The sequence below is a fragment of the Schistocerca serialis genome, chromosome 2 (genome assembly GCF_023864345.2).
Source record: "Schistocerca serialis cubense isolate TAMUIC-IGC-003099 chromosome 2, iqSchSeri2.2, whole genome shotgun sequence".
Classification (NCBI taxonomy): domain Eukaryota; kingdom Metazoa; phylum Arthropoda; class Insecta; order Orthoptera; family Acrididae; genus Schistocerca; species Schistocerca serialis.
Window position 1 is genome coordinate 714,160,667 of NC_064639.1, and position 16,422 is coordinate 714,177,088.

Sequence of the window (16,422 nt, forward strand, 5' to 3'; positions counted from 1 at the left end):
AGTGCCATAATCAGTTACAAGTAATTCACTGTCCCTGCACCCTCTGCCCAACAGTTTCCCCTTTCTTTGTCCTGTCACACAATCCCAATTCATGTCCCCAGTCCCCAAGGGCTCCTATAACAGTGCATCACATGCCTAGCACATATCCCTGCCACACCTCACTCCTGCATTACTAGCTGGCAAACCAGCTGCCTCCCTCTGAGTTGTTGGCCACCAACCCCCGCTCCTTCTCCCTGTCTTCTGCCTCCCACCCATCTTGGCATTACCCCACCACAACTTGTTCACCTGCTGAAACGCAGCACTGGTGCTGTAAGTCCATCATGTAGGCACATAGGCGTTCGTATGCATGTGTGTGTGTGTGTGTGTGTGTGTGTGTGTGTGTGTGTGTCTGTGGAGGGGGGGTTGGATGCATGGGGGGGGGGGGGTAGGTAGGGTGGGGGAGTGTTTTCTGCATGCATTCTACTCTAGCTCAATAAAGGATTACTCCAAATACCAGCAAGTTTTCTTTCTTTTAATGTGTGCTTATTGACAACTCAATGCTTCTACTTTTCAGTGAGTATTCTCCTTTAATGCAAAAGTATATACTACAGCATCACCAAGTGCATCGTTCCAGACAATGATTAGTTGAAGAAACTATAAAGTGTTTACCATAATGATGGGACCTTAAAATATCTATAGGCTTACAGTCACGTCACCTATTCATCGAATCTTCAGAATTCTTCTGTAGCATCACATTTCAAAAGCTTCTATTCTCTTCTTGTCTAAACTATTTATTGTCCATGTTTCACTTCCATAGATGGATACACTCCATCCAAATACTTAAAGAAAAGAATCTATACACAATGTTAACACATTTCTCTTCTTCAGAAATGCTTTCCTTGCCATAGCTAGTCTACACTTCATATCCTCTCTACTTCAACCATCAACAGTTATTTTGCTCCCCAGATAGTTAAACTCATCTACTACTTTAAGTGTCCCACTTCTTAATCTAATTCCCTCAGCATCACCTGATTTAATCTGACTACATTTCATTATCCTGATTTTGCTTTTGTTGATGTTCATCTAATATCCTCCTTTCAAGAGACTCTCCATTCTGTTCAACTGCTCTTCCAGGTCCTTTGCTGTCTCTGACAGAATTATAGTGTCATCAGCAAACTTCCAGGTTTTTATTTTTCTCCATTGATTTTAATTCCTACTCCAAATTTTTCTTTTGTTTCCTTTACTGCTTGCTCAATATACAGGTTGAACAACATCAGGGATAGGCTACAACCCTGTCTTACTCTCCTTGCAACCACTGCTTCCTTCTGATGCCTCTCAACTCTTATAACTATCATCTGGTTTCTGTACAAATTGTAAATAGCCTTTTATTCCCTGTAATTTACTCCTGTCATATTCAGAATTCTAAAGAGAGTATTCCTGTCAACATTGTCAAAAGCTTTCTCTAAGTCTACAAATGCTAGAAATATAGGTTTGCTATTCCTTAATCTATCTTCTAAGATAAGTCATAGGGTCAGTATTGCCTTGTGTGTTCCAACATTTCTACGTAATCCAAACCAATCTTCTCCGAGGTCGGCTTCAATCAGTTTTTCCATTTGTCGGTAAAGAATTTGTGTTAGTATTTTGCAACTATGACTTATTAAACTGATAGTTTGGTAATTTTCACACCTGTCAACACCTGCTTTCTTTGGGAATGAAATTACTATATTCTTCTTGAAGTCTGAGGATATTTCGCTTTTCTCATACATCTTGCTCACCAGATGGAAGAGCTTTGTCATGTCTGGCTCTCCAAAGCTATCAGTAGTTCTAATGGAATGTTGTCTACTCCTGAGGCCTTTTTTGACTCAGGTCTTTCAATGTTCCATTGAATTCTTCAAGCATTATCATATCCCTCATTTCATCTTCATCTACGTCCTCTTCCAGTTCCATAATATTGCCCTCAGATACATTACCATTGTATAGACCCTCTATAAACAGTTTCCACTTTTCTGCTTTCCCTTCTTTGCTTAGGACTGGTTTTCCATCTGAGCTTTTGATATTCATACAGGTGGTTCCCTTTTCCCCAAAGGTCTCTTTAATTTCCTGTAGGCAGTATCTATCCTACCCCTAGTGATATATGCCTCTACATCCTTACATTTGTCATCTACCCATCCTTGCTCAGCCATTTTACACTTCCTGCTGTTCTCATTTCTGAGATGTTTGTATTCCTTTTTGCCTGTTTCATTAACTGCAATTTTATATTTTCTCCTTTCATCAATTAACTTCAATATCTCGTCTGTTACCCAAGGATTTCTACTACCCCTCACCTTTTTACCTACTTAATCCTCTGCTGCCTTCACTATTCCATCTCTCAAAGCTACCCATTCTTCTTCTACTGTATTTCTTTCCCCTGTATTTGTCAGTCATTCCCTAATTCTCTCTCTGAAACTCTGTACAATCTCTGTTTCTTTCAGTTTATCCAGGTCCCATCTCCTTAAATTCCTATCTCTTTGCAGTTTCTTCAGTTTTAATCTGCAGTTCATAACCAATAAATTGTGGTCAGAGTCCACATCTGCCCCTGGACATGTCTTACAATTTAAAACCTGGTTCCTAAACCACTGTCTTACCATTATAAAATCTCAAAGATTCCAGTGTCTCCAGGCCTCTTCCATGTATACAACCTTCTTTCATGATTCATAAACAGAGTGTTAGATATAATTAAGTTATGCTCTGCACAAAATTCTACCAGATGGCTTCATCTTTCATTCCTTATCCCCAATCCATATTCACCTACTTCTTTTCATTCTCTTCCTTTCCCTACTATTGAATTTCATCCCTCACAGCTATTATTTTTCATCCTCCCTCACTATCTGAATAATTTCTTTTATCACATCATACATTTCTTCAATCTCTTTATCATTGCAGAGCTACGTTGGCATATAAACTTGTACTACTGTGGTAGACATGAGCTTTGTGTCTATTTTGGCTATGATAATGTGTTCACTATGCTGTTCATAGTAGCTTATCCATGCTCCTATTTTTTATTCATTATTAAACCTATTTCTGAAACTTCCTGGCAGATTAAAACTGTGTGCCCGACCGTGACTCGAACTCGGGAACTTTGCCTTTCGCGGGCAAGTGCTCTACCATCTGAGCTACTGAAGCACAACTCACGCCCGGTCCTCACAGCTTTACTTCTGCCAGTATCTCGTCTCCTACCTTCCAAACTTTACAGAAGCTCTCCTGCGAAACTTGCAGAACTAGAACTCCTGAAAGAAATGATACTGCGGAGACATGGCTTAGCCACAGCCTGGGGGATGTTTCCAGAATGAGATATTCACTCTGCAGTGGAGTGTGCGCTGATATGAAACTTCCTGGCAGATTAAAACTGTGTGCCCGACCATGACTCAAACTCAGGACCTTTGCCTTTCGCGGGCAAGTGCTCTACCATCTGAGCTACCGAAGCACGACTCACGCCGTTCTGCAAGCTGTAAAGCTGTGAGGACCGGGTGTGAGCCGTGCTTCGGTAGCTCAGATGGTAGAGCACTTGCCCACGAAATGCAAAGGTCCCGAGTTCGAGTCACAGTCGGGCACACAGTTTTAATCTGCCAGGAAGTTTCGTATCAGCGCACACTCCGCTGCAGAGTGAAATCTCATTCTGGAAACATCCCCCAGGCTGTGGCTAAGCCATGTCTCCGCAGTATCCTTTCTTTCAGGAGTGCTAGTTCTGCAAGTTTCGCAGGAGAGCTTCTGTAAAATTTGGAAGGTAGGAGACGAGATACTGGCAGAAGTAAAACTGTGAGGACTGGGCGTGAGTCATGCTTCGGTAGCTCAGATGGTAGAGCACTTGCCCGCAAAAGGCAAAGGTCCCGAGTTTGAGTCACAGTCAGGCACACAATTTTAATCTGCCAGGAAGTTTCATATCAGCGCACACTCCGCTGCAGAGTGAAAATCTCATTCTGGAAACATCCTCCAGGCTGTGGCTAAGCCATGTCTCCGCAGTATCCTTTCTTTCAGGAGTGCTAGTTCTGCAAGTTTTGCAGGAGAGCTTCTGTAAAGTTTGGATGGTAGGAGACGAAATACTGGCAGAAGTAAATCTGTGAGGACCGGGCGTGAGTCATGCTTCGGTAGCTCAGATGGTAGAGCACTTGCCTGCGAAAGGCAAAGGTCCCGAGTTCGAGTCACGGTCGGGCACACAGTTTTAATCTGCCAGGAAGTTTCATATCAGCGCACACTCCGCTGCAGAGTGAAAATCTCATTCTAGAAACCTATTTCTGCATTACCCCTATTTGATTTTGTATGATTTTGTATTTATAACCCTGCATTCACCTGACGGGAAGTCTTGTTCCTCTTGTCACCAAACTTCGCTAATTGCCCTTGTCCACTATATCTATCTTTAACCTTTCCATTTCCCTTTTTAAATTTTCTAGTCTACCTGCCTGATTAAGGGATCTGATATTCCATGCTCCAGTCCATAGAACACCATTTTTCTTTCTCCTGATAACAACATCTTCCTGAGTAGTCCCCACCCAGAGATCCAAATGGGGGACTATTTTACCTCCAGAATATTTTACCCGTGAGAATGCCATCATCATTTAACCATACAGTAAAGCTGCATGCCCTTGGGAAAAAATACAGCTGTAGTTTCCCCTTGCTTTCAGTTGTTTGCAGTACCAGCACAGCAAGGCCATTTTGATTAATGTTACAAGGCCAGATCAGTCAATCATCCAGACTCTTGCTCCTGCAACTATCAAAAAGCCTGCTGTTCCTCTTCAGGAACCACACATTTGTCTGACCTCTCAACAAAGATCATTCAATTAACAGATATCAAATGATTTGTTAAAATTAGAATTTATAGTCAGGTGTTTTAGCTATTATCAAACTCATTAGCTGGGGGTCAAGAAAAACGCTCAGGGTGATGTGAAAACAACAATATTTATCACTGTGTAGGGTGATACATACTACCACATTGTGGTATATCTTTTTTATCATCTCATCTGTACTTTTTCATTCTTGATTACCCAACAAAGTGACAATCCTCTTCCTTGCTTCTCACTACTACCACAAACAGAAACCAGCTGTCCTTTATTACCATTCCTGTTAAAAATCTTCCCCAAGATCTTTTAAATTGTTGTAAAGCTCTGAATACTGAAATGAGATATCTAGATATGCACAAATTCATAGTTTTAACTACTGTTGTAACTGCAATGATATTCTTCAAATTTTGTCTAAGCACTTTCAATTCTTACTGCTGGAGCCTCTTGTATTTCTAAAAATAAAGTGACACAAAATGCCACTGAAAACAAAACATTGTAAATTTATTATATAATTTTAATTTTGTAAGATCACATGAGATAAACTGTACGTAATGGCTAGATATCAAGGCCTGTTTAGGACCATTTCTCCAGTAACTGTGAAAATAAATGTACTGAGTGTGGGAGGGGGGGTAGTTTTACAGACAATTTCAATAAGTCTTAAAAGAGTTATAGTGGGATATGTGTAAGATCAGAGCATGAATGAAATCACCTATGTCATTGGTGTATCAGAGTGACAGTCAAAAATGTCAACAAGGAACAGTGTACCACTTTGTAAAGTGACACCCTCCTCTTGCATTACTTTTCCTCAATCGATACCAGAAATAATTACAACTTTTTAAAAGGTTAATATTATCTCAGCTGGTTTTCTAAAAGAATTTCATATGATTTTGAATGTGATGTGGTATATTTCAGGCTATAATCCATAAAAAGAAATTACTTTATTTTTGTTGTTACAATCAGTATTTCTAGCTCTGTATGTACAGTTAAAATTTCTATTCTTTTTGTTTTTTTTTGTTTTTAGAAATATTCGAAATTATGAAATGACCAGCAAACTTAGAATTCCTATTATTAACTGCACAATCTGATGATATTTATTATGCTTACTTCTGGATTCATTTATAAAATAATGGCATAAACTGGTAGAGATTAATTTGTCAAGAAAATTTGTAAACTCTTCAGAATATTGTTAATACCACAGAATGGGTGAGGAGTAGTGGGCTTGCCTATGATGTGATCAGACATATTTTTAATTTTGGCAATAACTATGTAATTTTCAGTTTTGTTGAAGCAGTAATTGCAAAGACAGTGTGATATAGAAAAATATGAGAGAATAAAATCAGCATAAAAGCAGAAATTACTACTCAGGCAATTCTTCAGAAGTTATTGCATCAATTGGAAACATGAGAACCTATAATGTCAAAAATTTCAGCTTCAAGAATCAACCCCTAGACATGAAGAACTGGAGCCAATTATGAGAATAGAAGATAAGTAAAAAATTTATTGTAAATCTTACTCCTCTTGAAGCTTATTTAAAAATGGCAAAGATAGAGACAATCAACAAATGATGTGAAGGAGGGGTAGATGACAAGCAGTGGCATTGTCTGGAATCAGCTGACTGATAATGAAGTTTTGTCTGTTGCAGAAGAAGAAGAGAAGTGATTCATGTATGAACAGATTTCTGATCACTCAAAGATAGAAGACCAAGAGCTGCCCAACAAAGTCATATCAACAGTGATGATGTGCTACCTACACTGTTGGAATGGATCGAATGAAAGTGGACTTTACAACTACAACCAGGGACATCAAAAAGGAAAGATGAGTACAAACTATTTGTGAAATTAATTTGTTTGTGGATTCGAGTCCTTATTAACAAAATGAATATAGGTGAGTGTAGTAGCGATGTAGAAGATAAAGCTGTAGGACCCAGCCAGGACATGTCTGAGACAAGTGAAATTGTAGCCAGTAAAGAAACAGTAAAAACTGACATTTTGCAGTTAATTTTGGTAAAACTAGAAGAAATGAAGAAAGATAACAATAGAAAATTTAGTGCCGTTAATAATCAGTTAACTGAAAAATTTACTTCACTACAAGGACATTTAAATGATCTGAAAACTGAAAACAATAGTAAAATGGATATGTTACATTACCAAATAGACCAACTTAGTAATCAGGTTTCAGAGCTAAAAAATGGGTTGTCAGAAGGGTTAAAAAACTTTCATGAAAAAGTTGATGTCTTAGGAAATAAATTTTTTGTTTTGGAAAATGAGTTCATTGCCGAATTGGATAGACAGTCAAAGAATGTTGATGACATTAGAGTTGAACAGAAGGCCATGGCAGAAAAAATGGAACAAAACATTACCACTTTAGACCAAAAAATTTTAAATGTTGCAAACAATATGCAAACTAACGTAAATGTTTTAGATAAAAAAATTGCATCAGTTCATGAAAATTGCATTCACAGAAATCTGTATTTAGTCAATGGTACTGTGTGGTCCAGCACTCCAATAGAAATTTTCCCATCAGACAATTTACATCCAGTGGATTTTCTGCACCACTGTAGAGACAGTTTTGTGTCAGGCATGAGTGATAATCAAAAGACTTAATCTGTTAAAAGATGTCTTGAAGGTGAAGCTCCTAAATTTAAATTTAGGTCAGTGGGAAACATATCAAAGTTTCAAGAAAAGTTTTTAAATACATTTTGGTTGGAAGCTGAACAGGGGAGAATTAAAAGTGAATTTTTGAATGGTCCTAATTATAAGAAAAGGGACGCTACTCTGAAAGAGTTTTGTAAGAACCAACTTAAGAAATTGACACACCTTGACAAACCATTTGACAAAATGACATCGATTGATGCTCTTAAAAGGAGATTACCAGAAAGTTTGCAGTGGGATTTAGTACATGGACCTGAAAATTGTCTTGAACAATTTTTACAATATGTTGACAGGCTGGATAGGGCAGTAGAAAGAAGTATGTACCATAAGAATCAGAATGATAGAAATCACAGTGGAAGTAACTACAGAAACAGAGATAATGGTAACTTCTATCAGGAACAAAATGATAATAGAGAAAGAAATTTTTAACGTCAGCAGGATAGGAATAATGGGGACAACCATGGGCAATTTAATAGGAGAAACAATCATAGAAGTAAGTACTTGGGGAATGGCATCCATCTCAATGAAGTTTTTGGGGCAAGGAAACACAACAAGCACAGGACCCACAATTTACACTTTCAATTAAACAATAAAAACAGTGTTAATAATATGGCACAGGTATCTGAAGGTGAACAGAAAAAATATCAGATTTCTCATTTATGTATTGATCAAAAGTATTGGGATACTATGTTTAATTATGGTGAGGTAGGTACTAATCACAAACTAAAACATGAGAGTAATGAGAATTTTGATGTAGTATGTACTAATGACTTATTCTCTTGGTAAGAAAACAGTGTTATTGATGTATGTAAATTAGGTGATGACTGTATTGGATCTGAACTAGGTGATATTTTTTATATAGATGTGAAAGAAAGCTGTGAAATAACTGAGGTTGGTAAGTCTGAGACTGGTAGATTATTTCAAATGAATGTAGGTGTTGATGGACATGAGACTTGAGTTGTTAATGATGTTGTTGATGAAGTAATTTTGGAAGAATATGATGATGATGGTGATGATGTTGATGTTGATGAGTGTCAGGTATTTGTGGTGTTTAAGAATAATGAAGTTTCAGAGTTACTTATGAATGATGTTGACAATATAGATAAGGTAAGTGATGTATGTGATGATGTTAAGTGAGAGGCATGGAATACCAGTCCAGTCAGAGAAGTTTTTCATTAATGTCATGCAGAGTAAAGGTGAGTTATCTGTAAGCCTAGAGAACAAAAGTGAAAACTTTTTGCAGTTTGTTTGGTGCAGGTTGATGATAACATAGATAAATGTGCATTCTGGAATAGGTTAGCTGTGGTTAGTCAAAATTTGTATGCAACTTGGTGGAATGTAGTGAAAGAAGATTTAAGCAGGAACTGTAATTTTTGCAGCAATGTGTTTTGTGTTCCTTCTGTAATAAGAGCATGGCAAAATCATCTTAAGTGTACACAATAATTCAAGGATCAATCTAAATCACAAATTTAAATCAAGCAAAGTAAAAACTCTACTATTCAATGGCACATAACTAAAGGCTTCAGTGACTAGGAAGAGACTGGCTAGCAATAGATGGGCTGTGGAATTTAGCAGTAAACACTCATCAGAGGGTGGCATCAACTTATGTGTTTGCCACAGCTGCTGTGCCTCAGACTGGCAAAAGCCACAGCTGTCACCTGGATTCCGAGTATCTCTGACGTGTTCCCCCTCCTATTGATACATGGGCTAGCCAGAGAATCCAAATCAGTGTCAGATACTAAATGTAAAATTTATGTAAAACAATGGAGTGATATATGGAGCACAGTAACACGTAGCAGAAAACAGCATTCACACTAGGTTTCAAGCACGAGTTCTTTTTCCAGCAATAATACACATAGTCCACATATTCACACACACAGAGACACACTACTGTGGCAACAGCAAGACTAATTATTGATATCCAATTATTGAAAACAGTTGTCTGATCTGATTGAGTGGAGAGAGGGTAGGCAAGACCACAAAGAATGGGTAGCAGCAAAGATGCAGGTCTTTGGATAGATGACTGTGTGGCTGCACAACAAGACGAAAAAAGTACAGAGGGTACAATAAGAGGTGTCAGAAAAGGGAGATGGGGGAAACGAGGAGGAAAAATGAGGGAGGGTGGGAAATGGATGGAAAGGTGAAGATGAAGAAGGAGAAATAGAGGGGAGAGGGAGACGGAGAGGGAGAGGGAGAGAAGCCGAAGGAGATTGTCAGAATGTCCTCAAGGCAGTGCAAGATTTGGGCACAGAAGGACTGGTATGGACAGAAGAGAGAAGGGAAACACAAAGTGGTCCAGTAAGAAAACATTAGCTGAGATTTAGGCCAGAGGGACTGCAAGACCATAGAATGTTGTGGAGGGACAGATCCACCTGCATGGTTCAGCAAAACTTGTACTGGAAGGGAGTATCCAAATGGCCCACATAGTGAAGCAGATGTTGAAGTCATTTGTGTTGTGGTGTGCAGCGTGTTTGACAACTGGATGGTCAAGTTTGTGGTTTGCCACAGTTTGGCAATGGACATTCAGCTGAGTAGACAATTGGTTACTTGTCATGTCCACATAGAATGCTATGCGGTAATTGAAGTTTAGCTGATATATAACATTGTTGCTTTCACACATGGCCCTGTCTTTTAATGGGTAGGAAATGCCTGTGACTGGACTGCAGTATGAGGTGGTGGGCGGGTGTATGAGACAGGCCACACACCTGGGCTGACAGCAAGGGGATGACCAGTGAGGCACAGGACTGGGAATAGGACTGGAGTAGGGAGAGAAAAAGGTATTTTATAGGTTGGGTGGGTGGTAAATCACAACTCTGGGGGATGTGGGAAGGATTTTGAGAAGGATATCCCTCATCCCAAGACACAAAGTAAGGTAGCCGAATCCCTGGTGGAGGATGTGGTTGAGCTTTTCAAGGCCAGGGTGATACTGCGTGATCAGGAAAGTGCTGGTCAGTGGCTGATTAACAGGTTTACTGGCATCAGAAGAGCAGATGTCGTGGGTGACTTGTTTATGGATGAGCTGGACAGGGTATTGTCTGTCAGTAAAGGCTCTGGTAAGGTTATCAGTATATTTCAACAACTCCTGCTTTCCACTGCAGATGCGGCATCAATGGGTGATGGGGCTGTAAGAAAAAGACTTTTTGACAGGGATTGGGTGACCACTGTCAAAGTAGAGGTACTGTTGGTAGTTGGTGCACTTGATATGGACAGGCAATTTTATGGAGCCCCCTGAGAGTTGGAGACTGACATCCTGGAAGGGCTTGATGAGTTTAGAAGAACCAAGTGAAGCAGATTTGGAAACAGTTGTTGATGTTACGGAGGAAAGAGCAAAGGTTGTCTCTGTTGTGAGTCCAAATCATGAAAATGTCATCAAAGAATCTGAACCAGATGAGAGGTTTTAGGTGTTGACTGGATAGGAACGAGTCCTCCATATGGCCCATACATAGGTTGTCATAGGAAGGTGCCATGTGACTACCCATGGCAGTACCACAGATTTATTTGTAGATTTGAAATAATTAATTCTGGGTGAGGACGTGGTTGTCTAGGAGGATTAGGAAAGAGGTGGTGGCTTTGGTATTAGGAGGATATTGTTCACTTCCCTCACCACCTCTCCACAGTTCCTGTCTCATTACCACCAGACTCCTTGTTAGTCACTGTGGATGCAATGTCCTTATGCACCAACAATGCATGCCCATGGCTTTATAGTCATGGAACACTACATTTCCCAACATCCTTCTGTACCAAACCCATAACTTCTTTCCTAATCCTCCTAGCCAACCACATCCTCAGCCGAAATTTCACTTTAGAAAGGCCAAATCTACAAACAAATCTGAGGTATTGCCATGGGTACCTGCATGGCACCTGTCTGGTTCAGATTCATTGACGACACTTTCATGATATGAAGTCATGGAAGGGACAACCTTTGGTCTTCCCTCCATAACCTCAACACTTGTTCCCAAATTCAGTTCACATGGTCTTTCGCAGCTCGTTGAGCCACCATCCTAGATGTCGATCTCCATCCTTCAGGTGGCTCCATAAGTATGTCGGTCAATACCTCCACTTTGATAGCTGTCACCCATTCCATGTCAAAAAGCTCTTCCTAACTGCCTCATCATCCGAGGAAGCCTCATCTGCAGGATAAAGCAGGAGTTATTGAAAATAGTGATAAACTTCCCAGAGCCTTTAATGATAGACAATATCCTATCCAGCTCACCCACAAATGAGTCACCCTTGCCATATGATCCTCTCAAACCAGTGAAAAGCCAGCGATTAGCACTCCTCTGATCATACAGAATCATTCTGGCCTTGAAAAGCTCAACCACATCCTCCACCAGGACCTTGACTACCTCACATCATGTCCTGAAATGAGGGATATCCCGTCCAAAATCCTGCCCACACCTCCAAAGAAGTGTTCTGCCACCCAACAAACATACGGAATATCTTTGCCTGTCTATACTCCAATACTACTCCCAGTTCTGTGCCCCATGTGTCATTCCTTTGTGGTCAGCCATGTTGCAATTACTATATAGCACACTATGTGGGCAAGACAAGAAACCAATTGTCTACTTGCATGGATGGCCACCATCGAACTGTGGCAAATTGTAAACCTGGCCATCCAGGTGTTGAACATGCCACATCTAACAACACAAATGAGTTCAATAGCTGCTTCACTACTTTAGCCATTTGGGTGTTCCCTTCCAGCACAAGTTTCTCTGAACTTCACACATGGGAATTGTCTCTTCAACAAGTCCTGAACTCTTGCAAACCCCTGGTATAAAGTCTGCTAACCTGTACCCACTACCCCACCTTCCGTTTCTCTTCATTTTTCCATCCATACCATTCCACCCAAATCACACACTGCCTTCTCCTACCAATCTTCCTCTCCCCCCCCCCCTCCCCCTCTCCATGCACAGGCATTCTCTCTCTCCCTCTCTTTCTCTCTTCCCCTCCTGTCCACCCTTTTCAACCCCTCTCACTTCTCTCCTCCCTCCACTTTCTCCCTCTTCATCTTAATCTTCTTCTCCTTTTCCCCATCATTTCTCCCCACTCCTCCTTCCTACATCTCTTTTGTTGTAGCTTCTACTTTGTACTTTTTTCATCTCACTGTGAGGCCATGGAATCTTCTGTACAAGACCTGCCTCTTCCTGCTAATACCTCCTTGCATCTTTCCACACCCCTCCCTACTACCATCAGATCAGCAAACTGCTTTCAGTAATCAAGTACCAATAATCAGTCTTGCTGTGGTCACAGGATTGTGAGTTTGGGTGGTTGTGTGTGTGTGAATGGGTGTACTATGTCTGGAAAAAGAGTTAGGGTTCATAAACTAGTGTGAATGTGTTCTCTGTTATGTTTTACTGTGCTCCATGCATTGATCCACTATAGGTGCTCCATCCATAAATTTCCATTATTGCTATAAATTTTGAGGAGGAATGAGAAGTATGCTGTATATCTTGCAAAACTGTGGTAGCCTTAAAAGTAAGAGCAAAAATGGTTCAAATGGCTCTGAGCACTATGGGACTTAACAGCTATGGTCATCAGTCCCCTAGAACTTAGACCTACTTAAACCTAACTAACCTAAGGACATCACACAACACCCAGTCATCACGAGGCAGAGAAAATCCCTGACCCTGCAGGGAACCGAACCCAGGAACCCAGGCGTGGGAAGCGAGAACGCTACCGCATGACCACGAGCTGCGGACAATAAGAGCAAAGTATGCAGTATTTTTGAGACAGTCTGACTTGGCTGCTGGCTATAGGTGTAAATAAATCATGATTCTGACTGTTGGTGGGAAGGGGCAACGCAAGGAAATCAGCCCCAACTTTCTCTTTCAATGCTGGCTGGCTACAGCCGTGTTTTGTTTTCCTACAGAGCTTCAAATGACACATAAAGGCAGCAATTTATGATCCACTTTGGGGTGGGGAGACTCATACTAGAAGCCTGTGGTTAACCCTGGGGCAACACCCTCACTCATTTCAAAATAAGAAAAGGAAACAAGGAGTACACAACAAAAACAAAACAAAGTACATAAAAAATCCATTAATGGCTATCATATTTGCAACACATGACTGACTCATTTCACAGCAACTTCTCATGACTTTTCACCACTCACTGTAATACTCTGCTGGCCAGTGTGGCCAAGTGGTTCTAGGCGCTTCAGTCTGGAACCGTGCGACCGTTACGGTTGCAGGTTCGAATCGTGTCTCAGGCATGGATGTGTGTGATGTCCTTAGGTTAGTTAGGTTTAAGTAGTTCTAAGTTCTAGGGGACTGATGACCTCAGATGTTAAGTCCCATAGTGCTCAGAGCCATTTGAACAATTTTGTAATACTCTTTTCATTTGCCTTACCCATTGTCAATTTTAATTACAATTTTTTTTTTTTACCAGAATCTTAATGCAAAATCCTGTATGTGGTTGTCCAAAGTGGTAGGGTGGTGTAATGTTTTATTGTAAATATTTCTGTAGTAAGGAATATAAAGTTCAAAATATTTTTCCTGTTCTGAACTGATTGGCCATTTGTTAGATAGAAGCTGTTTATTTTCTAATAAGTTCTGAACAGAATCACAAATTTCAGGTGTTCTATTAATAACTATTTCAAACTACTGCAGCTGGATGATGTATACCTCCTGAGGTACCACCTGAAGCACTACCAACGATAGGAACCAAACAATGAAATGTAAATACTTTAATGAGGATGTGGCCCAAAAGATCTAAAGATACACAGTTGAGCCAAAACATTATAACAACCTCATCTCTCAGGTTTTCTTGGCATTACTGATTAATGGTGATCTGGGTATTGAGCCATGTTATTGTTTCCATTTGATGTACTGTAAAATTTCAGCTACTAGTACAGCCATCTACTTCAGGTTCTGTGAGTTTTGTTGTCATGTGACAACAACTCAGCTGAATATCTAGAAAAATCACCATTAATAATGACCACTTGCTTAATAATGTGTTGTTCCATGTTCAAAAGACAATAAAGCAGTGTTTCTGTGGATCAGGCAAATTTGATGGCCAAGGTATTCATGCCACTCAAACTACCATATCACAGTTCTCATCCTGTGACAGCTACCCTGCTGGAAGATGCCATCACCATCAGGGAAGATGTCAAGAGTGAAGGCATCCAAGCAATAATCTTAATGTAGTCCACTTCAGCATTGATGCCTTTGATTACTACCACAAGTCCCACAGAAGCCCAAGTGAATGTCCCCCATAGTATAATACTGGTCCCACCAGCCAATATCCATGGTGCAACTATTAATCTGGATGACGCCATACATGGACGTAAGCATCAACCTGATGATTCATCCAACCAGTTGACACATTTCTATTGATCCATGGTCCAATCTGGCCACATTTTTTGGTCAACATGGGGAGACATAGTGCTTCTCTGCTGTGCAGCCTCATTTTCAATTAATAGTGTGCTCTGAAACACTGATGCCTCCACCAGGACTATACTGTGTAGTTAGATCTGCCACAGATCACCAGCTGTCCTACTTTACAGAGAAGGTAAGCTTCAAATGACCATGTTCTGTAATGAGGTGTGAACATCCAACACTTTATTGCACACTCTTGGTTTCAGTGTCATTCAATCATTTTCCATAGATGCTCACAAAAATAGCATGTGGACAGCTGTTTACAAGATACTCATTCCAACAGGCCAGGCAATAATAATGCACCCTTTTTCAAAGTTGCTTGTGTCGGTGAGTTTCTAGTGCAGTGGTTAGCACACTGGACTTGCAGTTGGGAGGATGATGGTTCAAAGCCGCATCTGGCCATCATGATTTAAGCTGTCCATTATTTCCCTAAATTGCTTCAGGCAAATGCTGGGATGGTTCCTCTGAAATGGCATGGCCGACTTCATTCCCCATCCTTCCCTACTCCAATGGGACTGATGACCTCACTGTTTGGTCCTCTTTCCCAAATCAACCAACCAACCAATCAGTTAGTTTCCCCGATTTGCAGCCTGTATCAACTCTATAATGATTCCTCATTAGTCTTTACCTCACATATGTACACATATGTACTTTCCTTAAGAACCATATCCTGCAACATTACAAGGTGACATTCAGTCTTGCAGTGTGCATTATTCATAATGTTTTAGCTCATCAGTGCATATTTTATGATGATAACCACAAAGTCTGTGACAAATCATGTTTTATTTGTAGCTCAATTTCTTGAGCATTCGCTTGCTACTAAAGAGAATATAATTCATTATCTGTAATGATTCTGAAAAAAGTTTGAACTGCTCTTTGTTGTTCAGTCAGGTGCAGGCATTAGCAAAACAGGATATTTTGATAGCATCTCTTGGTATCCTCTTCAGGTGATACAAAGAACACGGTAGATTCTTCAGAAAAATTTAAGATCAAACATCAACTATGAAATAGTATTTTTGTATAAAATAAAACATTTCTGCATAAATTATACATTCCATTCAGAATGCTCCCTTCACCATTTATGTGTTCAATTCTTTTCAGTTTACAGCAAAGGGCATCTTCATAAGGGATATAGAACATGCAAGAACAATATATGTATATAAATATCTTACAATTTTTTTTGGGTTAGATACAATACAGTTCAAAAAAATGTAACGTTTTATAAACGTGAAAATCATTTGCAAGCAGCAGGACTTACGCTTGAGCAGAAATTCCTGTCTGAACTGTTGGTAGTTTCACATATCCAGCAGCAGAACTGTTTTGATTTGACATCTTCAATAATCATCTGAAATACAAAAATCTGATTGTACAGACCTCAGCCACCAAAAATCTAAAATACTTTAAGATAAACTGGGGAAGAGATCATTTTTAATCATGTGCAAAAACAGTTTAAGGTAAAAGTTTTCTTTCTGTTCTGTTATATTTACAAAAACATTTTTTTTTTTTTTGTACTTTGATTTGTCACATCTCTCCAGTTGTTTCTTTCGTATTGTGTTTTATTGTTCATTTCAGATTTGTTCTCATCTTAATTTCTGTTACCTCAT

The 16,422-nt window shown here is 39.8% G+C and overlaps 1 protein-coding gene across 1 annotated transcript in view; it reads right to left on the reverse strand.

Moving 5' to 3' along the window:
• The window catches only part of LOC126455676 (ATP-binding cassette sub-family C member 12-like), a 518,625-nt gene that overhangs the window by 491,794 nt on the left and 10,409 nt on the right, over positions 1-16,422 (reverse strand). The window contains exon 2 of the mRNA XM_050091443.1: positions 16,077-16,163. Within this exon, the coding sequence (XP_049947400.1) occupies positions 16,077-16,150 (74 nt within the window). The 5' untranslated portion in view covers positions 16,151-16,163. The remainder of the gene's footprint in view (positions 1-16,076; positions 16,164-16,422) is intronic.